Source organism: Ctenopharyngodon idella, chromosome 17, assembly GCF_019924925.1.
Source record: "Ctenopharyngodon idella isolate HZGC_01 chromosome 17, HZGC01, whole genome shotgun sequence".
NCBI classification, from domain to species: Eukaryota; Metazoa; Chordata; class Actinopteri; order Cypriniformes; family Xenocyprididae; genus Ctenopharyngodon; species Ctenopharyngodon idella.
In genome coordinates this window covers 32,222,960-32,249,473 of record NC_067236.1, presented here as the reverse complement: position 1 = coordinate 32,249,473, position 26,514 = coordinate 32,222,960, and the positions used below count along the sequence as shown (strand labels likewise).

The window sequence follows — 26,514 nt, the reverse complement described above, 5'->3', positions numbered from 1 at the left end:
TGTCGTCACAATCCACTGTGTTCAAATTCAACATCTATTAGTAGTATTTATATTTATGTAGCCTATTTGTTATTTCGGAAACACAATAACAAATTATAAAGGGTTACACTGACCTATTGGTAAATCTTAGGTAAAACAATAACAATTACAATTTTAACACTATTTCAAGTGTAATTTATGAGATTTGTTGTATTCTGAATCCAGTCTTTCTCTGGAAAAAAGTCATAAAGTTTATCAAACTGATTTCAAAGTGAAGGATTCATTAGTTTGAATATACATCGAACCAAACACTATAATAACATCTTAGCTGACCATTCAATATACTTTATTTTTGGCAAAACATCCCATGTTTCGGTCGTGACTGCACATTTTGTGACAGTGTTGGTAGTGACCACATCACATTACAGGATTTTAACTCACATTCTAAAACACTAAAACATATTAAAATACTAATGATTTGCATAACTGTACTAAAATGTTGTTTATTTCCACCAAATAAATGATTGTGTTCCCTTTTGTCACTACCAAAACAATGATGACATGTTTCAGTCGTGACTGTTTCGGTAGTGACAATTTTAGATATTTTTGCGCCGCTCAAAGATGCTAATCAGCACATGGTTATCTAACACAGTTCTGAACACAAAACTAAATTTTATGTAATAACACCCAAAAAACTTTGCCTAATTGCAGAAAAAAGTTGATTGGTTGTCTGCATATGGGCAGTTTGGACCTTAAGCCACACATCGCCGCCAGATCCTCTGTCGATGCCAATAAAGAAGCTTTTAAGAGTTTACTTCAGGATATAAATGGTTGTGTAATGGAAATAGCACTTATTAAAACAAAATGAAACAACTTGAAACAAGAACCTTAAGAAAACAATGTTTATTTCTGTCTAGTGTGATGAGAAGCCACAGGTTTGAAATCATTTGAGTTTACAGTGAGGGAGTCTATATGATTTTTGGGTTTGTATAAAATTCTACAACAATTGTAAAAAGTGTAAACCATGAGCTAAAACACGAAATATGATCCTAAGAGTCATGACACGAATAATAAATATATCTACTAGCTGGTAACACCAGTGAGAAGCGTCTGAGCGCAGCGTCCATTAGCGGCCGCAGTAGATTACTAGACCATCTATAAAAAGAACAAAGGTCATGTATGTTTCAGAAGGATTAAAACAAAGGTTTAAAACCATCCATATGTTCAGAAGAGTAATGCACAATGCAGAATCAAACAACATGGATCGTTTGTCTTCTGTTAAATAAAAATAAACATAAAAATAAACTATGATTTTTATCATACCTAATATGCAACACAGCACAGTTTGTAATAGTAAACATGAAAAATGACATTATAAAAAGCATTTATTTATGTTGTAATGTTATTTTATAAAGGTTTTATCTTCAACATCTGAATATAAAATATCAAAATCATGCAGAAAGGTTCATGTGAACGCCAGCAGAGGACTGCAGCTTCTCATACTGTATGTAAGCTTCAGTCCATGGAGTGTGAGATGATTGAATTATGACACTGTCTTTGTGTTACAGAGCTGCTGTACATTTACACAGAGCGTCTCCACACAAACTGACAAATGATTAAAAATATTTCATGCATTAAAATGACTAATGTTTGCTCATTCTTGGAAAAGTAGGATAGCTGTAGTACAGATGGTACCCGGCTAACAGGGAACGTTTTTAGAATGTTCTGGCAAGGTTCTCTCAAAGTTATGAACAAATGTTCTTCCAGCAACATTAATAAAACGTTTGTTCAATGTTATCTGATTTTCAAAGCATTCTCAAAATGTTAGCACAAAAACGTTATTTATACATCATACATGGAACATTTTTCTGAAACTGTTTAGTTGGATGTTTGTTTTTTTAAGCTTTACTGCTTATTAATGGTTTCAAACGGTCCAGAGAAAAATCAATCGTAACGTTCCCATAATGTTTGCAAAATGATAAAAGTGAACATTCCCTTAATGTTTTTCTATAACATTCACATAACCAAGAAAAAACAGCATTTTTAAAACATTGTCTTTTTTTTTTTTTTTTTAAATGGATGTTTTGAACATTGAGAACATTCAGATATGTTTTCATAACTTAATGAGAACATTAACAAAACATTCTTAGAACATATTTTTGTTAGCTGGTTGTTGATGTCTATAGCTTTCTAAAGGCATTGAAATAATTCAAACAAAATCGAAGAATGAACAAAATCAGGCCAAAATGAGTTTAAAACAGCTTGTCGAAGTGAACTTTCTGGAAAAGTGTGCTCAAGCTGGTAAACACCTCTGAACTCCCATTGGTTGGTAGTGATTATGTAATCACTGGGGTGTGGCTCTGAGGCTCCGCCTTCTTTGAGGTGTAATTCTTCTCCGGGTTCATTTCTTCTGTCAGACGAGAGTAAAAACATGAACACACTGGAGAGCCGCTTTATAGTAGAAACTGAAGCTGTAATTCTTACTGAAAGAGACACTGACACTGTTTTTCATGTTTAATACTGAAAAGCTGCTGCTTTAAAGCAATCTATAGTATAAAGTTCTGTATAAATAAACATGACGTGACTGGAGAGATGAAGCAAACATATCCACATCACTATGATCAGATGCTTTCTGAACTGCTGTTTTCTCACCGCTGTGGTTTTGTTGTGTGTTTATTTTGTTATTCATCTAATCGCAGAGTTTATCAGAGCCTTTAAAGGGCAGCTTTTCCCAGATCAGTTCTCTGATTCCAAGACATTTCCTTCTTTTTATTTGTGAGGAATAACAGATTATTCAAACAAATATGTCCTCAAAAAGTTGCTGTCGTTAAATAAACATACAACACACACAAAAAAAGAAGAGTTTGAGATACTGGATCAAGAAGGCAGAGAGATCCAGTTATCAGTCGTTCTCAGAGCCGCTTGATTGGACTGATCCAGTTAGGAGTAGATGGACCAGTAGATGATGTTAAAGAGGGTGTACGCGCCGGGAAAGATCACTCGTGAGTACTTGTCTATGGCATGAGTGTCTATCCAGATGTTGACGTATCCCCGTGAGGTTTTGACCCGACTTTGACTCTGACCGTCGGCGAGGGTCAGCTGGGCCAGGATCCTCTCCTGCCTCCCGCCGTTCTCAGGCATCCCGTAAGTCCCCGTTGTGTTGGGATCCACGTCGCTGTAGCATGTGGTCATCATCATGTCCTCGTCTGGGTTTGCTATTCCACATGTGCAAGGCAACTGCAACGTTCAGCCATAAACACAAGAGAGACAGACATGTTAGGGGAATGCAGGAGAACGCAAGAGACTCAGTTCAGTGAAATGAAAAAGAAAAAAAAAAACTCAAGAGATGTGTATTTTTAAAAGTTGAACTTTTTTTTAACTTGAGCGCCCATTTTTAGAACTGCGTGTCATACGTGTCAAAAGACGCGAGTCCAATGTTTAAAGGCTTTCGTCTTTTGCATTTACGTAGAAAAAACAATGGAAAAGTAGCACAGTGGGATGGAAAACACAAATCAAGTACTTGAGGAAAAGTAAAAATATTACTCCAGAAAAAGTATTCAAACACTCATTTTCAATATTACTTGAGTAAAAGTACAAAAGTAATTGATTTTTAATGTACTTAAGCATTAAAGTATAGAGCGCTCATCAATGAACCATGTTTATTTTTTATTGTAGTCAGTACTAGTCAATTTATTTTTATACTTATTATACATTATACTTATTATTATACTCATTATATATACTTTTACAGCAGATTTAGTTCACAAATAACTGACAGTCGTGATCTATGTAAGATTTATTATTACTAAAATTTGGTATTAGCAACTTGGCTTTTGCGCCATTGAAGCTCCAACAATATGCCGGTTCATTTTGTCCGGCTCACTGAATCAGTGAGTCGATTCAAGAGCAGCTGCAATTGGATCAGTTTGATTCATGAATGAATCCTTCAGTGCGATTTGTGAACCAATTCAACATGTTCGTTGGAAAGAATCGGCTCGTTCACGAATTGAATATTGCTATCGCGTCTTGGCTTCGGTATTTCTTCAGTTCGAAATAATAAGGATTGATATGTTTTTAATGAAATGGAGTAAAAAGAGTGATATTATGCTTTGGAATGTAGTGAAGTAAATGTTTCCCAACAGACAAATACTCCGATAAAGCACAAATACTTCAAAATCTATTTAAGTACAGTAACTGAGTAAAACTAATTTGTTACATAGTGTGGCCCAGATCCGGCCCACATCTGGTACATGTGGATTATACGCGGACAAGATGTGGGCCGGATCTGGGCCGACACTATTGGCGCTTTTCCACTGCATGGTACGGTTCGGTACGGCTCACTTTTTGGCGCTTTTCCACTGCATGGTACCGCTCGGTATGGCACGGTATGACACGCTTAAATAGTACCACCTCTGTGGAAGTTCCAAGCATGCCGTACCGATACTAAATGTGATGTGTAAACACTGCAGATCACTGATTGATCAGAGAGAATCATCACTACCAGCGTCATTGGATTTGAAACACAAGAAACAAACCCACAAGATTTGAATACACTCAAAAAAATAACTCTTTGAACGAACATAAAAAAATCATGGAAAGGATTTCCACATGATTAAGTTGCTTTATTTCAGCATTATGCAATTCTGTTATTCCAATTTAATGTACTTACGTTGGGTCAACACAACCAACTTAGTTTTTATTAACATTAAAGGTTTATTTTTACTCTATGCAAAATCCTTGAGTTGTGACAAAACAACTGACTAAGGAAGAATCTATGTAAAATAGTTATGTCCAACTTACTCAATTCAATCATAGACAGTGGTTCCACATGATTGAGACAAGTAAAATCCAATAGATTTAACCATGTTAAATTAACTAGAATCAATTGTGTTCATTTAAAATAAAATAAATAAAAAGCAATAAATAAACAATAAATTGTTTTCATATACATTGATTTTTACATTTAATTCTTCTTGTTTAATTTTGTGATTTACATAACTTTTGTGATGTTCTGTGTTAGAAATCTAGATGTGATACTGGATGCATCCTAAATTGCCTTAATCAAAAACATTGTAAAGCCTAAATTGATCATAAGTCCATTGGTGGCAATGGTTTTACAATCAACATAGGCTTACAATGCTTTTGGGAAATGCAACCCAGAGCACTACTACAGTGATTACTTTCTTATTAAAGTAATTTGAAAGTTTGTTAGCAGGTCCTCAACCCAAGCACAAGTGCAACAATTCACCACAATGGTAACCCTAAAACTATTAATTGACAGAAACTTTTAAATACCAACATAATAGAACAGTAAACATTAAAAAGTCTTTCCATTTTCTCATCTTCCTAAAAACTGCTTAAAATAACACTTTATTTCAATATTTACACTCCTAGTTCAGCCCCTTTGCAAAGCATGATGGGAAGTGAAAATCCTGTTTGATTGAGTCCTGGTTGGGTTTACTTGATTGAAACATGTTATTCCAATATGAAAACATCAAGTTAAGTCAAAGAGTAATCGTTTCAAGTCAATTTAACATGAATCAATCACATTTAAACCAGAAACCTAATACAATGGCGTTGAATCAAAATAAGTTGTTTAAATAAAGTGAACAGCATCAAAAAATCATTTTTTTCAGTGATAGTCAGTAACAGCCACCGCAGTATCATTTGTTCGCACTCAACTTGAAAAAAGAAATGGCTGTATCGTGGTCAATAGATGAGGTGCAGACTCGTTGGTAGACGAGGAGTGAATCCACGGCAGTAGAGGCGGCGCAACTACACGATCAGTCTATAATCCCACCCACTTTTGAAGCGGTACTAAACTGCAGTGGAAAAGCAAACCGAAAATAAAGTGAGCCGTACCGAACTGAGCCGAGTCATACCACGCAGTGGAAAAGCGCCATATGTTGCTGTCAGGGGTTCGACCCCTTACTCTGGCTCTAAATGGGATTTTTCTTTATTTCTGTGTATCACTCTCTTCTACTCATCATGTTTGTCTATCAGACAGTCATTATTTTGGCAAAGCAGAGAGTAGCATCTTACTTGGTTCCTGAGTTTCCTCTCTCTGCGCTCCTGTACGGTGGTCAGGTAATTGACGGCTGCGTACTCGATAACAGAGAGGAAGACAAAGACGAAGCTGACCCACAGGTAAATGTCCACAGCTTTGATGTAGGAGACTCTGGGCATGGAGGCATTGACTCCGGTGATGATGGTGGACATCGTAAGAACCGTCGTGATGCCTGTGTGAAAGCAGCATTCATATGATTTTCACTGCAAAAAAATGATTTTCTTCCTCAGTATTTAGTCTTGTTAGTAGGTAGCAAGTAGTCTTGTTTTCCAGCACAAATATCTAATATCTAAACATTCTAAACATGTACCTCCATTGAAGTCTATTCTGTGTCTATTTGCGTGACGTAGGCGGAAGTACAGCGGTAGGGCGAAAAACTCCATCTCATTTTCTCCTCCAACTTCAAAATCATCTGACATCATTGTTTTACCTTTTTTTGTAAAGGGCGTTTGACTTAGTCTTTGCACGTTCGATTTGTAAACACGATCAGTACTTCCGCCTACATCACGCGTGACCTTTCCAACGTGATTACATAATGCGTGGTGCATCACAGAGCAGTGCAAGATGAGATTTTTAAGATGATCTCCACACAACTGAATAATCTCTGAATGCTTAAGGACTGTCTAATCATATTTTATCATCACAGTTGATGAGTTTTATCGTACCAAGAGGAACTCTTGCAGGCACAGCTCTGCGGTCGATCCAGAATGACACCCAGGACAGCATGACCATCAGCGTCGCCGGGAAGTACGTTTGCAGCAGGAAGAAGAAGATGTGTCGACGAAGAGTGAAGTGAATGTAGAGGCGATTATACCAGCCTGGAAAAGACAAATCTGGATGAAAGTGCTGCGATGATATGGCAATGTTTGCAAGTGAGTTATGTTGTTGGTGCATTTTTACAATATTATTAACGTACTGTTGCTCAAAGAAACGGCCAGATCATTTCAAACCTCTCCACAAGACTTGCAATTGCTGTAAAAGTCGTTGTGCCAGACATTTAGACATGGTGTTCCAACAACATAACACGGGAAATGTTAAAGCATGTGGAAAGAGGGCTTAGATGTAAAGTGTAGCTGGTATTGGATCCACATACAATTGTTTTGTAGACTTCTTTTTATTTGCTAGTGTCTGTTTATAACTCGAAAACACCACATTAGAACTACAGCTTGCAAGGTTTCTGAGATGTTGCTTGACATATTTTAATAAACTTCAGGTTAAAGAGCCCCTATTATGCTATTTTAAAGGTTCCTAGTTTTGTTTTGGAGTCTCCTACAACAGGTTGGAGTCTCCTACAACAGACCTTGCGTCCAAGGTCAAAAAACACTTTAATCTAATCATAATATCCATTGCAGCATCAGATCTTTTCTCACAGTGTAAAACGCTTCAATCAAGGATTCGGTCTCTCTAAACCCAGCTTTTCCGAGAACTTGCTCTGATTGGTCAGATAGCCCAGTCTGTCATGATTGGTCAGAAACCAAACGCTCATTAGCATACCTGAATCTTAGCTCTTCTTCAGCACTTGATACACAGTGATACGAACAGTAGTGATGGCGTCGGTTTTACCGTATCAATCTCGTATCAAACCATATCAAATTTGTTTGGCAGCAGAAAACAGCATCTTCTCAGCATGAACAACATGAACCAAACTCTTCCAGTCTCAGATACAACTACAGTGTTTGAGGGCGGGGCAAAGGAGACGCTGTTCAGCCAATGAAGACCATAGGCTGAGATTATGCAAATTTGTTACATTGTTACGTAGGTTCAGCAGGAAGTAAGACCAGTAGCCCCTCACTGCAGAACAAGAGATCCAGGGGGCGGAGACGGGTAGGTTTAGGGATATGTAAAGTGGGAGGAGTTAGATCCAGATCCAGAGGGTGGAGATGTGTAGGTTTAGATCCATGACTCTAGAGAACTTCCTGGAGTGGTCTCTGGAGAACTTTCTGTAGCAGACTCTGGAACGAACTCAAGGGCTGGAGCTGACACTGGAGCGGACTCAGGAGCTGGAGCCGACACTGGAGTGGATTCAGGGGCTGGAGCCAACACTGGAGCGGATTCAGGGGCTGGAGCCGACACTGGAGCGGACGCAGGGGCTGGAGCCATTTCTGGGAACCAAGACATCCCCTCATACTCAATCAGTACTCTTAGGGGTACATGCACGGCGGCCATTTTGGCTGAGGGCTCAGGCGCAGCGGCCATGACGGGACGAGACTATGGAATGGCGGCCATGACGGGACGAGACTCTGGAATTGGCAGTGGCGTGAGATCCATCTTTTGGTACTGGTCGGTTCTTCTGTTACGTAACATGGTACTTAGAAATAGTCATGACGAGGAATAATTCTAGAAGGTAGACTTTAATCATCAAACACTCAGGAACCAGGAAAACACAGGAGAAACCACATTACAATCAACGAGAACCGACAGAGACTGAGGGAGAACACAGGGTATATATAAATGAGACAAACAAAGGACCTTAACAAGATAATTAAGACACTGGTGAGGAAAATGATTACTAATTACACATACTGGGGAAAACTAGGTCATGGAGAAACTAACCAAAAACACAATGAAACACTAGGAAAATAACAAAACAAACTCAAACCGTGACAACAAGAGGAGCGCATCCAGTTAATCAACCTAATTAATGATAAGAGGTATATATACAGCAGTCTTACCTCTGTTCGTTGACAGTTTATCAGCATCCCTCCACCAACCTATCTCCTCACTTCTAAACAACCAGGGGGAGTACTCTGGGCTTGGGCCAAATTTCCGAGCTCGGAGCCCTCCCCCTGGACAGCACGCCAAATACTCATAACCTTTACTCTATCTAATTATATGTAAGTGTGAACTCGTGAAATGTTTTAAAACATATTTTCTTAGTTATGCAAATGTTTTATCTTTTGCAAGTATTATGAGAACAATGGGTCTTATTCACTAAGCATGTCTACGCACAAATTTGTGTGTGAAATGTGCACAACAAAGGGGGCGAGGCCATGTTGGGCTGCTTTAGAGAAGAGGAAGAGTTGTTGTAGAGTGTTGTTACCGTGCCGTCGTTTTACGTCGGACTGCTTCACAAACGAGGGTCAATTCAATGCTGGTTTTGCACAAAACATTAACATGACAGCTCATGCTAGTCGATGAGTTGAATCAACTCCACAGCAACTACATAAATTTATCCACTAACCATTCAGAAACGTCCAGTTTCATTCTAAAAGTTGTAACTTCTTCCTGAGTCTCTCCATCAGTGTCGGCTCCAATGACTTGAACAATGTAAGGATGAACACCGTTACTGACAATCCTCATTTTGGCTGCGTGAGATTCTCCAGCTTTGTTGTTGTTGAGCAACCGAAGCACAAGCTGTTAAAGCTCCGCCCTCTTCTGGAAAGTGGGCCAGGAGCAGTGGCTCATTTGCATTTAAAGGGACACACACAAAAACGGTGTCTTTTTGCTCACACCCAAATAGGGGCAAATTTGACAAGCTGTAATAAATTATCTGTGGGGTGATTTTGAGCTGAAACTTCACAGACACATTCTGGGGACACCAGAGACTTATATTACATCTTGTAAAAGGGGCATTATAGGTCCCCTTTAAAACATTTCAGACATCATGAAAGCTGTCACCTGTGCTGCTGTAGAAAGCAAGCTTAGTTGTGGTGTGGAACTTCTGGATGAGAAACTGAGACAGAGAAATCCTGTCGTCGGTGTTCAGCGACTCGTTACCCTTCTTCCAGTAAAGCATGAGATCGTCGTCAGTGTAAGCATCTGAGAAAACAACACGTGTAAATCCACATCATCACATAAGCAGGGTTTTGTCTCTGCACATTTTCAATGACCAGCCCCACATGCATCTTATTTCTTCAGTTCAACAAAACCACATGGACTTGAAGATGACATGTGTGATGTGTTTGTGTACTTACAGCTCTCGATCTCTAGTGAGCATGTCTGTGTGTCTAGTGGAAATCGACTCAGGTCCATGTTACACATGGCAGTGACAGTCACTCTACAACAACATGTAAGACATCAAATGTTAGTTCATACAGGTTAGTTCAGGATGATTCATGACGTCGTCCAGTGACAAGCTGACATGCATCGGAAGTGGATTGCAGAGCAAATGGACCAGTTCATCTTCTGTTATTGGCACGTTTTTTAATGTTGAAGTATCATGTTATGGAAGAGTTTTGCTGCTGTTATTCATTCGGCCTGATCTGTTGTGTTTTTAGTCTGGTCTCAATGGATGGGGGTTTGCCCACAACAAAACCAGATCACTAACAATAATTTGTTAACAATTTATTTTGTTATTGAGAGGAGAGCGCACAGCACATATTTACATATTCATCTAAATGGGTATATCACTGCAAAGGTATTTCAAACTTTTTTTACCCCTTAGCAAAGAACGAAAAAAAAAAAAAAACTTCACTGTGAGTATATCAGGCCTTAATTGTTGCATTTTAAGAGTTTTGAGCTCTATAGAAATCTATTTTGTGTTTTTATGGTCTTTGCAGATTTAATAGTTTGAGCTGATTTGTCAGTTGTCATAGGATTGTCATGTTTCCAACCACCTATTTTGAATTTTGGGATATCACATAAAAAATGCTGTATGGAAACTTCAAGATGCACAAACTTTCTAAAAATGTGCATAAAAAGATGCACTTAACTGACACAGATCATTGTTTTATCTGATAAGAAGACATGCGCATAAACTACGATGGAAACACATTTTCCGAATAAACCCCTTAAAACCTCACATGACTTTGCCTCAGCAGAGGCTGTGATTGGATAACTGGACTAACCAGCGGACCAATCGCATCACAGCATCTCAAATGTTGTTCTGAAATGCCTGAGTCAATGGGTGCTTCTCAATATCCCTCCCCGTTTCCTCGCTCCTCCGTCCTCCATCCTATGACCCGGAAACTGATCAAACTCAGCCATCTTGAAGGACATCTCAATTCTCTAATTGCACCACGAGGAGGCGAGGATCGAGGAGTGAGGAAGCTTCCTGAGGAGTCATGAGCGAGGATACACAGGTGTATCCTTTGTGGAAGTCTTTCTCGTCGAGAAACGTGATGCACGTATACATTCTCCTCCCCCTTCATATCTGTCACAATAATTTAAATGTATGCTTTAGTTTTGCCATTTAAATAAACTTTACATCGCACGTATTTCAACGGGGCATCATGCTTTATTAATATATTATATTTTTTTTAAAAAAATAACCAAAATTTTAACAACATGTGGGTAGATCCCTCGAGTGCAGCTGATCACACTTTGAAGCGACGCTAAAGGGAGCGAGGATATCACACTTGATTCAATTCCTCCATCCTCGAGTCTTTTCCTTGCGTCCTTCCCTCGCATCCTGAAGGGGTGGAGCTAAGACGCGAGGAAAGGAAGCGTGGATGCACAAATGAGAATTGAGAAGCACCCAAAGTCTGTCATCAGAATGATTTGGTTTAATTCCCTCCAGAAGCGTCTCACACGATTGTGTTCCCAAACACCAGGGGCCTCATTTATAAAGCGTGCGTACACACAGATTTGATTTTAGAGTGTGTGTAAGCTTAAATCCACGCCAACGCTCATATTTATAAAAATGGTCTTTGACGTGCTTAGTGCCACATCAGGGTCTGAACAGACGTACGCACTTTTCCTTGTCAGATTACTGCAAGTTTTTGGAAATCTAAGCTATTCTTGATGCTCACCAAGGATTTGTACGATGACTGTTGATCTTTTATATGTAAATGTCATTAATTAGGTGTCGTTTAAAACACGGAGAGCTGAAAGCATTCAGCTGTGCGTAAATTCAAAATTATTTGCGATTTATAGATTACACCTGAAAGAGAGGCGTATGCTCGTTTTCTGTGTGTACGTTTATTCTATGAATCACGTACGCACATCTGAGAAATGATCGTAAGATCAAATGTAGGACGGTTTCTGCGCAACATTTTATTGATGAGGCCCCAGCATCCGAACGCAAAAGAGAAAATGACAGCGTTTATGGTGTTTCATCTGCCGCTCTGAGACGCAACTCATTTATGATGGAGGAAAAAAGAGCCCGATTGCAGCAACTTCCATTTTTATTACTGATATTTTGCACTAATTTTCCAGGAAGTGACGATTTTGTTCTCTTGAACACATGGGATGGAAACACTGCTTTATTTGCAAATGTTTCATGTAATATTCCAATTTTAAGTTAAATTCAGGAATGAGATGATTAGAGGGTTTCTAACAGGTTCACCTCAGACTGTAGAGGACGTTGCCGTCTGGATACACTCGTAACATCACATTGTCTGTCGTTGTGTCATGGATGAAAGATCTTTTGGAATGAACAAAGAACATGTCGGGCACCCAGATCTTCTTCACCAGCCGGCTGTCGAATGTCATGCTTTGATTGTTAGTGCTCGGGAAAGACAAGCGCTCATCTTTCCAGTAATGCCTTAAATACAGTGTCATCGTAAAATCCTGATGGGAAATATCAGATGTTAAAAGTTACTAAGTTATTGAAAACATTAAAACCAACAGTTCAAGGTTGTGTATTACAGTGATTTTACCACAGGCAAAAGGGCGATCTTACGTACAACACAAAGCAATATGATTACTGACATCAGCGTTACATTTAATGATTAATAACCAGCAAGCAACACAGTACTGTAGGAAACATTCATCAGCATTTTCAACACTGCTCATGACTCAAACACTCACCATATCAACCTCAGAGATGGTGTCGAGACTTTCAACCTGAACATCCACACCTACTGGAATCGGAGGTCCTGTTGATCGTTTTCATAGATTACAATGAAAGCATTATCATAAAATATTTCATTCTAGAAAATATGTCCATTGTGCCTACAGTAATGCGGTTTCTGTGAGCAGACGGGATTTAACGCCGCAGTGTTTGTGGCCTATTTTAGCTCAGTGACACAAGCACTCAAATGCAAGTGGGTCACGAGCGTTCACAGTGCTGCTGACTGACTGTCTCACATCTGGACACTCGCCACGTCTGTTTTCCTTTTCCCTAGTGCCAGAATATTCTCCACATGACAAGCCAAAGCCAAAGAGTTCATGAAAAGTGTTGTAATGTTATCAACCAGTATAACTCAGTCGAGTTATGAAACGGATGCTCTTCTTTGCAGTAGAAAGTGGTATTTTAACATGTTCCTCAAACAGCACCAGTGCTGTGGGTTTGATTCCCAGGGGATGAAAAATGGATAAAAATGAACTAAAGGCTCTGCCAATTGCATACATGTGTGTCCAGTGTTTTGCACTACAAAAATTATTTTCTTTTTTAGTATTTTTGTCTTGTTAACCAGTACAAATATCTAAACATTATATCTATAGCCTACACTGGCAAATATAGCCTGTACTGGGAAAACAAGACAAAAATACTGAGTAAGAATCATTTCTTTGCAACGTAGATAGGGTTGGACTGCATAACATGGACTAAATAATTAAAACCATTCATAAATACAAAACATATTAAATATTAACCACAAATCCATGTGCAACACAAATTCAAGCATGACCAATACAGCGTGCAGCTTCCAGCATCCAGTGTTTGTGTGCAGATATCTCATATCAATCTGGATATTATAAGCAGCTCATGCTCACCTCCAAATGCTGGTCTCATTGTAAAATCATGGTCATCTATCCTCAACAGCTGCTCTGATTTGGTCATAGGAGACTTTGTCATGTCTGGACTTCTTCTGAAGATCGGGCTAAAATGATAAGAGTAAAACTATTAGACAAAGGTGTGAGCTGAAGCTCTGTGCGGATGAGGGACTAAATGAAATGCTTCAAAAGCAACATCCCAGCTGACAGGAAATGTTCTCAGAACTTTGGCAAGGTTCTCTCAAAGTTATGAACAAACATTCTTCCAGTAACATTAATAGAGTGTTTGTTCAAATTTAACTGGTCTTTATTAATGTTCTTTAAAAACGTTAGCACAAAAATGATACATTATAGTTGCTGATTCGTGTAACTTTTTTAAAGATCACTATAAAAAATCCATATTGAATGATATTGCACCTGCCAGACTTGTGGCTTCCTCCATCCACTCGTGTTGTTTCTCTCCGTAATCTGTGGGGGAAGAAAATTAAATGAAATTCTGCCATATCAACAGAATCTGCACATCTGCAGTGATTCAGCAGCGTGGATGTAAACAACATGACCAAATGTGTTTAATGGAGTTGAGAGCACTGCACTTATATTGGTCTCGTTTGACAAAATACTTGGATGTAAAAATACTTCCTTACTGTACTTAAGTAGCTACATTTTCAAGAATTTTTATTTTGGGAAACTTTTACCTTTACTTCACTACATTCCAAAGCACAACATCATACTTTTTACTTCACTACATTTCATAAAAACACGTCATATGTCATTATAAATGTGTGCGGGAAGACCAGCCCACGGCATCACAGATTTCTTGAAGGGAGACCCCCGACAATAAAGCTTTCGTGGTCATACTCCTGGTAGAATGGGCTCTTACCCACAGATGCGAGGGCATGTCATGCGCCTCATAGGCAAAAGAAACTGCTTCCACAGTTCATTTACTAATGGACTGCTTAGAAGCTGAGGACCCCTTCTTGGGGGACCCGAAGCATACCAATAACTGGTTAGACTTCTGCCATCGGGAGGTTCTCTGAACATAAATCTCAGGAGTCCTCACAGGGCAAAGTGATTGTAGCCTCTCTTGGACCGTCAACACAAAAGGAGGAGGACAGAAGGCCTGCAGAATCATAGAATGTACCGTATTCGATGGTACCTTAGGCACCTAGCCCGGTCTAGGGTGAAGAATATCCTTCACCCTACCCGGAGCAAACTCTAAGCAGTAGGAGGCAACTGACAGGGCCTGCAAACCTCCTACCCTCTTAAAGTCCCCCTGTAGTCAATAATTTTATCCTTTAAAACTCATCTTTGATCTTCATTTAAATGTTTTTTCCTGTTAAAAAAATACTTCATGCCTTAAAATAGCTTGAATGTAACTACACCCTTGTATACCCTTGCCCTTATCAAACAGCTAATAATGTGTTGCTAATGTTACACAAACCATGTTGCCATCTTAGTCTGCTTTCTAAAAATCAGTATCCTTAGAAACGCTTTGAACAACTTAGCACGTCAGTGGAGAAAAGCATATAGTTCATCACAACATTGTAATATAGATCATATACATAATTCACCCGATATAATGCTAAATGTACACGATTTTTCATATCAACAGAAAAATATACCATGATTACGTGACCTCTCTGACTTCCATGTTTCAGAGCATAGTTAATGATATGCTAAAGTCTGCCCACACGTTGATGTGATTGGTTAAAAGGTAGATTGTGATGTAAGAAACACTGGCAATTTCAAATTGTGTTTTTGAGACTGTTCACTGCAGTTTTAAGGATAAAATACTCAGCAATGGTGCTGACTTATGAATTTAAGCATGGTTTGTCTTAGCATATCAAAAACACACATAGACATATAAACAACATTAAAAACTTAATTTTTACCACAGGGGGTCTTTAAGAGAAGTGATAGCCAACAAGAATACCATCTTCAAAGGGAGAAATTTCTCAGAGACAGAGTCTATATGTCTGAAGTGTGCCAGGGACAGCCCCTGTAAAACCACAGCCAGATCCCAGGCTGGAACTCTCTCATGAGGCAGGCCTCATCCTGAGAATGCTACGAAGGAAACGAGGTACCAACTGGTGTCTTCCCAAAGACCCATCGCTTAATGGTGTTTGGAAGGCAGCTATTACCGCCACATAGACCTTAAGCGTGGAGGGGTATAGACCAGCAGAGAAACGATCCTGAAGGAACTCCAGCACAGGCCAGACCCACAATTTCCACATCTCTGGCCGGGGATATATACAGTACTATGCCCTCGGCTTGTGACAGAAGGTCCCTCCTGACAAGAATCTCCCAAGAAGAACCACACTCGAGCTGGCCAGTAAAGGGCTACTAGGAGTAGACTGACGCCGTTCTGGGGAACTCTGTTTAGAAAAAGTGTACAGATGTTGCCTCGGCCATGTCTGAACAAGAGGAATTTGATGCATAAGGGAAAACCAGAGCAGACAGTAGGTCGACTCTTGTGATGCAGATCCACTTTCGCCTGGCCAAACTTTCTCCAAATTAACTTCACCATCTCAGGTGAAGTATCCACTCCCCAGGCCTCAGTCCCTGCCTTGACAGGATGTCTGCTCCCACATTGAGGTGCCCAGGGATGTAAAATGCTCTGAGGGAAAGCAGGACCACAGGAGGATCTGGTGTGCCAGTCTGCATAGAGGGTGCGACCACGTACCCCCCTGATGATTTTCAATATGAAACTACTGAAGTATTGGCTGTTCGAACAAGAACATGGAAGCCCCTAAGGTCTGGGAGGAGGTATTTCTGAGCTAGAAAACAGCTGTCATCTCCAGACTATTTATGTGCCACAAGAGATGATGCCCTCTCTACAGACCCTCTACAGGTCCCTGGGACAGAAACCAAGGTTTCTTCCACATCACCAAAGTACAAAGTCATCTGCGCGTAACCTTGGTCATGCGGAAAGGATTGCCTTTCTGGAAAAAATCCCTTGGTTCTGAGCCACCACTGTAATAGTCTCATGTACAGCAGGCAAAAAGTTATCATGTTAGACGCAGCTGCCATGAGCCCCAACAGTCTCTGAAACTGCTTTACTGTGATGGCCTGGCCTAGCTTGATTCTGGACGCTGATTTCGTGTATGCATCTTGCAAAGTCTATGCAAAGTTGTCCTCTGAACTGGGGATTGCATACTTTTCTTGGAGTTTAGTCTCTACTCCAACTGCCTTATATGGGTAATGACAACATCTTGAGGTCACAAACGGCATGCCTCTTTTAGAAATGCAACACTCTCCTTTTGCTGTTGACAATGCGAGGAACCTGATATTGATGGCTGGCAGTCCCCGGGCCTGAGAACAGCGGGGAATAAAGACTGCCGACTGTCTCTTTGTCTGCTGAAGCCTCTCGACAACTGAGCTTACAGCCTCACCGAAGTGGCCAGGAGGAGACAGCGGAGCATCAAGGAGGAACATTTTGATGCCAGATAGATTAAGCCAAAGGTGTCTCTCCGTAGCCACCAGGGCTGACATTGAGTGGCAGATTGCATGGGCCATCTCCTTAATGGCATGGAGACACAGGTCCGTGGCCTGACATAGCTTTTTAATAGAGTCAGGCCCAACCCCTCCACCTTTGTCTAGTTCCCTAAGCAGGTCGGCTTGGTGGGATGGCAAGATTGCCATCGTATTCAAGCAAGCACCCACCTGACCTGCCGCCATATATTCCTTGCCTACCAGGGATGATGTAATTCTGCACAGTTTAGTGGCCAAGGTTGGGGACTTTAGGGATGATGTAGCATCACTGTGTGAGATAGCATCCTAGTGTCTCTTCAACCATAGGCATCGTCCCATAGCCATTCTCCCTCACCCCCATAATTGATGTGTAATACGAAATAGTGGGGCTGAAACTCGAGAGGAGAATGGCTTGTTCCAGGATCTTGACAACTCTGTGTGGAGGTCTGTAAAATATTGCAGGCCCAACGTGGAGGCTGTGATTTGCTCTGCAGGAAGCACTCATCTAGCTTGCTTCTTCGATGCGCTTCCTGCTTCTCGGTCGTCCATTCGATATTCAACTTGGCCACAGCACGATTCACAACCTCTAAGAGATCCTCATAACCAAAGAACAGGAGTGGCAAGTCTTCCAAATCCCTTGCCTTGATGCTGATCACATCTACGTCCTCAGAGCTAGACAGTGCCAACATCGAACTCTTTCCTGGGGCAGAAGAAGCTGCAAGAGCGGGCTTCCGGATCCAGAGCATAGGCGCTGAAGTAAGCAAGTGAGAGCTGAGAATAGGCCGAAGCAATCTCAAAGTCCTCCACAGCTCCATTTGGGACCCCCATGATCCGAAACGCCGTGTTGTCTCAGCAGATGCGGGACCCGAACCGCGAGGGGCACGAGTCTGGCCACTTTCATCAAAAATGGCCAGACGGGAGCAGAGCATCCTTAGCAGAAGCTGTTCACAGTGTGCACAGCCAGCCCCCTTGAGAGCTGACCGTGCATGTTCCGCTCCCAAGCAGCTCACACAGAGATCATGTGTGTCCCCACCTGTGATGTAACGAGGGAAAGGAAGCACACGCAATCTAAACTGCTTATCACCCACCGTTTTCTTATTTTAAAGGGGACAAACAACACCAAATAAGACTGACAGTTTACACAGAGCACTTGCTAAAGAACAGAAGCTGATCCTACTTTGTTCCAGATAACCTTTATAGCTTCTGCGGTATGCTGTCATATGTCACAGAGTGACGCAGCACCAATCAAGATTGGAGTTGTTGCACACATGCTTCAGACACAGTCACTCAGAGGTGTTCCCCATAGCATCTTTGGATGCAGCACAAGTTCCTTCGAAAGGGAAACTCACCCACTCAAAGATGCAACAACGGTGTATGATTCATGAACAAGCTAATTCTTTTCAATGAACCTGCTAAATCAGTTCGCAAATCACACTGAACTATTCATTCATAATTGGACTGATCCGACTGCATCTGTTCTCGAGTCAACAAATCACTGATTCAAATTAACCATTCTGAGCGAGTCTCCAGTTAATGATTCATTGAATTCACAAGTCTGACTCAAAATGAGCCAGAACAGGAGATCCTCGGAGCTTGAGTGCGTGTGCGACTGATGGTGTGTAAAGTAAGTCACTAATGCAGAATTTTAAGATTTTTTATTGTAAATGGAAGTGTGGGTCATGACTCAGTTGTTTCTGAACTAATTCCGGTGTAAAAGGGTGAGCTGTTTAAGCCCATTGTATGAAATATTCAAATGTGGATGTCCATGTTTGTGTATTAAAATCTGAATGGGGAAGGTTTTAGGTAAAAACTAAACATTTTGTTAAAATAAAGCAAATTAATGCCCATGAATCTTTTCCGGTACTGTAGCCGTTTCAAATGATGTGAAATCAGCATGTTTGCATAGCATTTTTCTATATGTGTGTTTATATTTGTCGACACACATTTACGCATTATGTTTTTCCTCATTTCTATGAGGAATATATGGTATATTTTGTTACTTTCAGTTGTATGCACACTTGAATTATCAGTAGTAGTTATCAGTGTATGATAAGTTTTGGAAAGTAAATAAAAGTTTCTTACAATAGATATTGTCATTATTGTAAGTTTGTGATAGCAGCCATTTGTGCTTTTTCAGTCAATTCCAACTTGTGTTGTACAGCTTAATTTCCTTATATGCATCACATGCATCTTAACTATTTTTGAAGCATCTTTGTTTTTCAGCTCAAATCAAGCACATCATCCTCATTGTCATGTGCAAACGACAGCTGAAGAATAGAGCAGCAGAAGCAGGCCGTGATGTTTGACGTGATGTTACTGTTTGAGAGCGAGCGGCTGCGGTCGCTCACCAGCAGCTGGTTAATAATCCGCTCAGCAGAAATCCTCTCTGTTCCCCAGAACAAACCAGCAGCGTCTCCTCCACTGCCCCGACACAACACTGATCTGCCATCATCTGTTCCTGCTTGAAACGGTGCAGGGAGATCACACACTTCCTAAAAATAAGGGTTTTGCGCTTAAAACAAGAACACATATCTTCCAAATAATCTTGTTTTTCCTTTGAATTATGTTGATTTTCCAGACCCCATTGGCAGATGTTTGTTTGTTGAACTTTTTAGAATCTATAGCACCTTTTCCCATCATGTAATCATTGGATTTAGTTTTAATTAATTAATTTTTTATTTTAATTTTATGACTTAAACAGCTCATAAACATACTTTATCACTAGGAAAAAAAAATGAAATTACCTGTTAAACATGGAAGTATTATGAATCAATTTAGACATTTCTCTTTATATAGAACCTTTTTGGCATAAAGGGATCTTTAAAATTTAGTCAAGAAACCTAGAGTTCTATATAGAACCCCACTGACCCTGTTCCATTGCACAAAAGGTTCTTTATAGTGAAAAAAGGTTCTTTAGAATTTTAAAATGTTCTTCACACTAAGAAAAAAACTATTCTTTTAAGAACAGGTCACTGAAAGAAGCATTTTGGCTCCACAATCGCATTGCTGTGAAAACCCCCTTTTGGAACCTGTGTGTGTAAAACGAGACACGTTTAACTAAGATGAGGATGATTTAAAGTAAGATGCTCGAAGCTTCAGTGGTGATGAAAGCTGCTTTTCCATCAAGCCAAATTAAAAGGTTTACAGCCACTGAACTAGATGATGATCACTGATAAGAAACTCACAGGAAATTACCATATGCTGTCTGATTACATCTTAAGGGATGATGCCTTTCTAGTGCCTTCTGTCCACACAAGGGTGAAACCCAAGCTCCAGACACTGATATGAAATCCTGCATTGCACTGGCTGAATGTTTCACACACACAACGATAAAAGTATAGGGGGGTGATACATTTGTCCCACATCAGCATTTCATGAGAAAGCTCTGCATTTAAAACAATAGAACATCATTTTCTGTGTTACACTTCATGATGGGAGAAAGTACAAAGCAATCCATCAGAGTTCATTTCCTTCCTTTGCACGATTGACAACAGGATTATTACCTGCTTTGCTTGTAGGTCTCCAGTTTGTGACCTCTTTTGTGGGCCGATCTCCCGGCGGCCCCCAGCTGACAGACGCAGATGAACACGAGCACAGTATCCAGCTGCATGCTGCACATACTCAGCGCTCACATTCCCAGCGCTCTGCAAGCCCAGCCAGCCTCAGCGCTTCGCCTGCGGACATCGGTTCTTCAATGCTGCAGCCTGAACCAACATGGAAGTCTGTGCTGTCAACATCACACACAGCTTAATCTCCACACTGGGAAAAGCAATTTCAACTAAACCCATAAATCCTTGAGCGTCAGATGGCACAGATTTTATCCCTGCAGTGGCGGATGCGCTCTGCTTGCCATGCGCCGCCCCAAACCAATTCTCCTAATGATACTGTGCTCTGCATTTCTCTGGCGGGGTCAGTCGTGAGCAGGCTGCGCAGACAGACAGACAGATACACAATAGATCCCTGAACATTCCCAGAACAGACATCCTAAGAAAAAGTTGTGTTATACAACTATAAAGGGTTCCATCAGGCGCTTCATATTTAGAACCTTTTTTTAATTATTTTATTTAACAGGAACAATGGACAGTCAATGACGGCCCTAGAATTAGCTACAGAGCTAAATTTCATCTGCAGTCCCTGGGGAGGAGAAACTAAGACGTATCTAAGACAGTCATCAACAGGAACATATACAATAAAATTCCTCACCTAACAATTGAAAATGCAATCCAAATAATATAGTACAAAAAATATATATAACAGCTCTTAAAGAAAAGGCTGAACAACCAAAATCAGTACAATCCCACAATCCCATCTTGAAGAAGATATTGTTTGTCTTGGGTTTTCAGCACACAAAAAGACATTCTTTCAGGGGTGGTGGTGCAAGATTATTAATCTTGTACATTAAACAACAAATGTGAAATATAACAATTGTCAAAAGTAAAAAAAACAACAACAACAACAAAACTTTAATTATATGACAATGGTGATATCTATTTGGCAAAACCCCTTTTGAAAGATGCTTCTGTTGAAAGACAACTCCATATAAATTTGAAATGTCTAAGATGAAGTGTCACTGCACAAATTATTTTTAACATGCTTTTCAAATGCCAGGTGAAAGTCTAAAATAACTCAGATATTTAAAATCCTGCACAATTTGTAACTTTTTGTCAATAACTAGGATATCTGGTTGGACTTCTTTCTTTTTAATTTTAAAATACATGCATGCAGGTTTTCTGAACGCTTAATGTTAAGTAGCACTGAGTAAGCCAGCCAGAAATTTTAGACAATGTAAATGATAATTTATGTGCAACCTGTTCTTTCGTTTTGTCATGTACATAAATCACAGTGTCATCTGCGCACATTTAAATGTGGTCATTCAAGTACAAACTAAAAAGTAGAGGCCCAAGGATAGACCCCTGAGGAACCCCTGTGGAATAATCTCTTGGGGAAGAGATGCGTTTTAATCCGAGTGCAATGTTTCCTAGATGTAAGATAAAACTCAATCCATTTCATTGTATTGGCTGAAAAATTAAAATATGATAATTTAGATAAGAGTATGTTATGATTTACTGTATCAAATGCCTTTTGTAGATCAAGGAACACAGCACCTATAACCCTACCCTTGTCTAGTTTTGACCACTTGCTCAATAAAATAACATACAGCAGTTTCCATTGAATGTTTTTTCAGAACTCATATCGCTCGGACAGAAACGCTCCTTTTTTAGCAATCGATCTTGCCAGGGTCAACTTCAGGCTATCCAAGCTAACGAGACTCTAAATAGTGTTCAGTGCTCGTCTGTGCAGCCAACGACAGAACAGTTAGCATGCTTTTGTAGCAGACGTCAAGGGGTAACCTCCGGACACCACGGAAACACAACCACACCACAAATGGGATGATGGATATGCAGATGGATTTATTCCCTTAAACAGAGTAGTGTGAGACAATTAGTATACACATTAGAAGGCCTACTCTCTCATTCCTCTGCTTCTCCGCTCACACCATGCATCTGAGCGTGAACACTTAAAGAATGATATATATATAGAAATTATATATAATATTTAACATGAGTAAACGTAGTGCTCAATTATCTCACATAACATGACAGCGCAAATAAAAACGCAATAGTAAATACATAACATTTGTAAAAGTTAACATTCAAATATGCTGTAAACTCATATTAATGCATATGTAACGTACTACAAACTCTAAATTGCATCAAAATTTCATTGTTAAACCACTGTGTACAATAAAGTTCTTTTTTTGCACGAACACACTGTGTCATTGCATGAAAATGTACCGCGAGACAGTTAGTATAGAAATGGCCTAGTATACACTTAAGTACACATGCATTCTAAATCAATTCACGAATAAATTCACAAATTACACAATAAACATTTAAATTAATGATCACAGATTGAAACAACATACCTTAAACAGAGTAGTGTGAGGCAATATCAGAAGGCCTACTCTCTCATTCCTGCATGGAAAGATGCACGTGCAAACGAAACACTACTTTTAACACGGTTAAAAGTACCACTTTCAAGGAGAATATGCTAATCACACGGATACAAATTATGACTCTTAACAATATTTTAACATCATAAATGTAGTGATTACATTACAAAGAGACAGTTTATGAGAGATAAATATGAGAGAGAAAAACTACCTCTGCTTCTCCGCTCGCATACACCGTGCATCTGAGCGCGAACGCTTAAAGGAGAAGCGACATATTTCTCTTCGGTGTCCCACTAATTAAGGCCCCACCTACAACAACTGATAGGAACTCCCGTTTGGAACCATAGAACTTAATAAAAATGAATTTAATACAAGTTTTGCTGAAGTTAAGAACATTTCTCCTTGGACATGAAAAAATATCAAATTAAACAGATGTCCCAGTCAACTGGCTACACTTTGCTCAAACTTTTGCCTTGGCGCGTTAGAACTGGTACACCGTTGTCGCTTGCAAAAACAAAATCGGGGGCTGGAGCTGAAGATGTTTACCTCCCCAATTGGAAGTATTACCACATCCTGTCCTTTCTCCGTGACCCCTGCACCCCTGAAGAAAGTTCTGACAACAGTTTTGGCTACTCACTCAACATCACAGTCCCCAGAGAACAGAGAATCTTCTCCTTCCACTTCCACATACACATCCACTCCTACAACTCCACCTCAACCCCATCTCCACAAGGCTGTGTCTGAGTCCAAAAATTAGATAAAGCTGCAGATGCCATGCATTATGCTATGGGTTTCCCTGAAATGAAAGACCTCCTCACCACACACTGGGTTTTTACATTACCTCGAAAGTTGTCTAAAGCCTGCCAGACAGCAAGGCGAAGGAGCTGAAATGGCAGATAATTGAGTTGGCTCACACTGTCCAAGATGAGGAGTAGTATGTATATTAATCTGTAATTTAACTTTAATAGTAATTTAACTTATTTCATTGTGTATTTTATATTTTGCATTTGCCAGGGTGGCTGAACTGAAAATTAAAAACAAAACAAAATGTATTTGATTGTAGCATTTCATTTATTATCATCTTTTTGTATCCTGCATCTTAAACAGATTGGTAGAAGTTATGGCAGTCTGGAGGAAGAATAAAAAGTCAAGACATTGTGTTCTTTTGCCAGCTTACTGCTCCATTTGTGTTGAAGTAGCTGCAGTACTCCTCTCTCACTTGTTTTGCCTGCAAAGATGAATTTTCTGAGGAAGCTGCAATAGGGCACATTCTGGTTCTTCCCACCAAGCTCCATGAATAAGTCGACCAGTTTCTGTGTCCTCCTGATCCACCAGACTGGCGTGTAGGTGTAATGGATAAGAGATTCAGTTCTCAGGTAATTATGAAGGACACATGCTGTCTTTGTTATTATTACATCCTTGGAAGGCTCCTGTGCAGTTCCTTGGCGAAAAACTCTAAATCTGTTTAACTCCAACACTCCAAAAACATTCTCAACACAACAATGTACACAAGACAGCCTGTAGTTAAAGATTCACTTGTTGTTATCAAGTTGTGTCCTTGAGTATGGTCTCATCATCCATGGCTTCAAACCAAAGGCCTCATTTGCCACGACAACATAAGGGACAGGGGTTTGATGTCCAGGCATGTCTTCTAGTGGTGATATTTTCAGTGTGTTGTCTTCCAATGCCCGGCTCAACCTACATTTGTCCCAAACTCCCCCGTCGCTAACTCTGCCATTTGTCCCTACAACGATGTAAATAAATTTCAGGTCCGAATCTACTAGAGCCATGATAACTATTGAATTGAAATCTTTGTAGTTATAGTAATACGACCCTGAATCTGATTGAGGATGGATGTTGACATGCAATGTGGGAAGGCACTGATGCAATGTGAGAAGTTCCACCTCTCCTCACATCTGGTGGAGATGTGTTTCCACTCCTCTTCTGTGGAGGGTACTTTGAGGTAATCCTGTTGTGATGCCTTGAAAAGAGCCTCACAGGTCTTGACTACAATGCTGGAAATGCTGGGCCTACTAACCCAGAATGTGTATTCCAGAGAGGAGAAGGTCCTGTGGCCAAGTACCTCAATGTTAATGCCAGTCTCTCCCCAACAGATATTGCCTCCCTCATCACTGTGTCTTGCCTTCTTAATGATGGATCCACCAGGCTCCCCAGATTGTTAAATGTGTTTTGCCCCATTCTTAACCAATTTCTGTAGCCAGGAGCATCTTCATCAGCCAGCTCCCTCAGTATTTGGCTGTAACACCCCCTCTTCTTCCTCGGCAGCCATCTTCTGGTCCATGTCCTTTTTTCTTTTTTTGCTGAGATGAATTAAAGTCTGTGTAAAGGCAATTCAGAGATTTGTATTCATGGCTCGATGATGCACTGGAGCCACTGAGCATGGCCCCGCCCCTAACACAATAATAACTAGAGCGCATTAGCATCAGTGGTTCGCCAGCTCAATCGTGAGTTACTGTCATTACCGTTCGTTATTACAGCCTACAGTTTGCTAGCTAGGTATGCCTTTGTCACATAAATGCATATTACCTGGTTGTGATAATTTATAAAACAGCTCAGTCTCATTTAAATTTCCTAGAAACGATGATATGAAGAAGGGGTGGATTCATTTTGTGAAGAGCCATCTTGATGGAGAGCTGAGGATCACGACCAACACCCGCCTCTGGAGTGATAATTTAACACTGGATAGTTTTACAAACTTTCATCAGAGACAGCTGGGATTCACTGATAATCCGCTGTTATTGGTGAATGGGGCCGAACCAACTATCTCCCGTCCCGGCCTTCATCCTCCCATCTTGTGGCGCCTAGAGGGAGCATCCATTCAGATTGTAGCGGTATTTGACAGTTGAGAGAGACGGCATCTTTCTGTCGAGTGGGCGTGGTTTCTGCGCCGACAGCGGACACGCCCCCCAGCTTTTGAGAGCAGAGAATACTGCTAATTTTTCAAGATTTTGATAACTTATTTTGTTTACTTGGCATTTTTTTATCAGTCAAATTTGGCTGGGTGGATAATAACACATTTTTCTGTCGTGCGACAAACTCAGAACACAGAGTGTAAATTAAAAGGTTACCCGATTACTTTGATAACATGTTATGGCACAGTGAAAAAAAAGTCATATGCTATATAGGCTACTAGCATTTTGAAAGCTGACACATTAAAAAAAAAAAATGAAATGTATGCATGTAATATGAATTAATGTATGTAATAATTATGGCAAATTATCTTTTAATCAGAGTATCTATTCATTTTTGTGCCCACCACATCCACCCGCATACCTCTGCTCAGCCATGGTGCCTTGATCTGCGTCTCAAGATGATGATGTAACTTCGAGGGAGGCGTGGCCAGGCCTGCGGTGGCCCAGTCCCTTGACTCCACCCCCATGTCAAAACAATGGCAAAAGTGAAATGCAAAGTGAAAACGGTATCGCAA

At 40.2% G+C, this 26,514-nt stretch overlaps 1 protein-coding gene across 1 annotated transcript; it reads right to left on the bottom strand.

The window, feature by feature from the left end:
- Window positions 1-2,480: 2,480 nt before the first annotated feature.
- LOC127498630 (gamma-aminobutyric acid receptor subunit rho-1) lies at window positions 2,481-20,986 on the bottom strand. Its single transcript, XM_051868221.1, has 10 exons — window positions 20,617-20,986; window positions 14,060-14,110; window positions 13,643-13,749; window positions 12,737-12,804; window positions 12,273-12,496; window positions 9,961-10,043; window positions 9,665-9,805; window positions 6,712-6,864; window positions 6,022-6,218; window positions 2,481-3,216 (listed from the first exon to the last, which is right to left on the bottom strand). Exons 1-10 carry the CDS (start codon window positions 20,730-20,732, stop codon window positions 2,920-2,922), a joined length of 1,437 nt encoding a protein of 478 aa, XP_051724181.1. The 5' UTR covers window positions 20,733-20,986; the 3' UTR covers window positions 2,481-2,919.
- Between the last annotated feature and the right edge of the window lie 5,528 nt (window positions 20,987-26,514).

Bases quoted from the DNA above. Each gene is read 5' to 3' on its own strand.
- LOC127498630 (XM_051868221.1), bottom strand. From the start codon at position 20,732: ATGTGCAGCATGCAGCTGGATACTGTGCTCGTGTTCATCTGCGTCTGT. The intron at 13,750-14,059 runs GTGCAATATCAT...TTATCATTTTAG, and splicing joins GGAAGCCACAAGTCTGGCAG to CCCGATCTTCAGAAGAAGTC. The intron at 6,865-9,664 runs GTGACAGCTTTC...TGTCTTTTCCAG, and splicing joins TGCTTTCTACAGCAGCACAG to GCTGGTATAATCGCCTCTAC.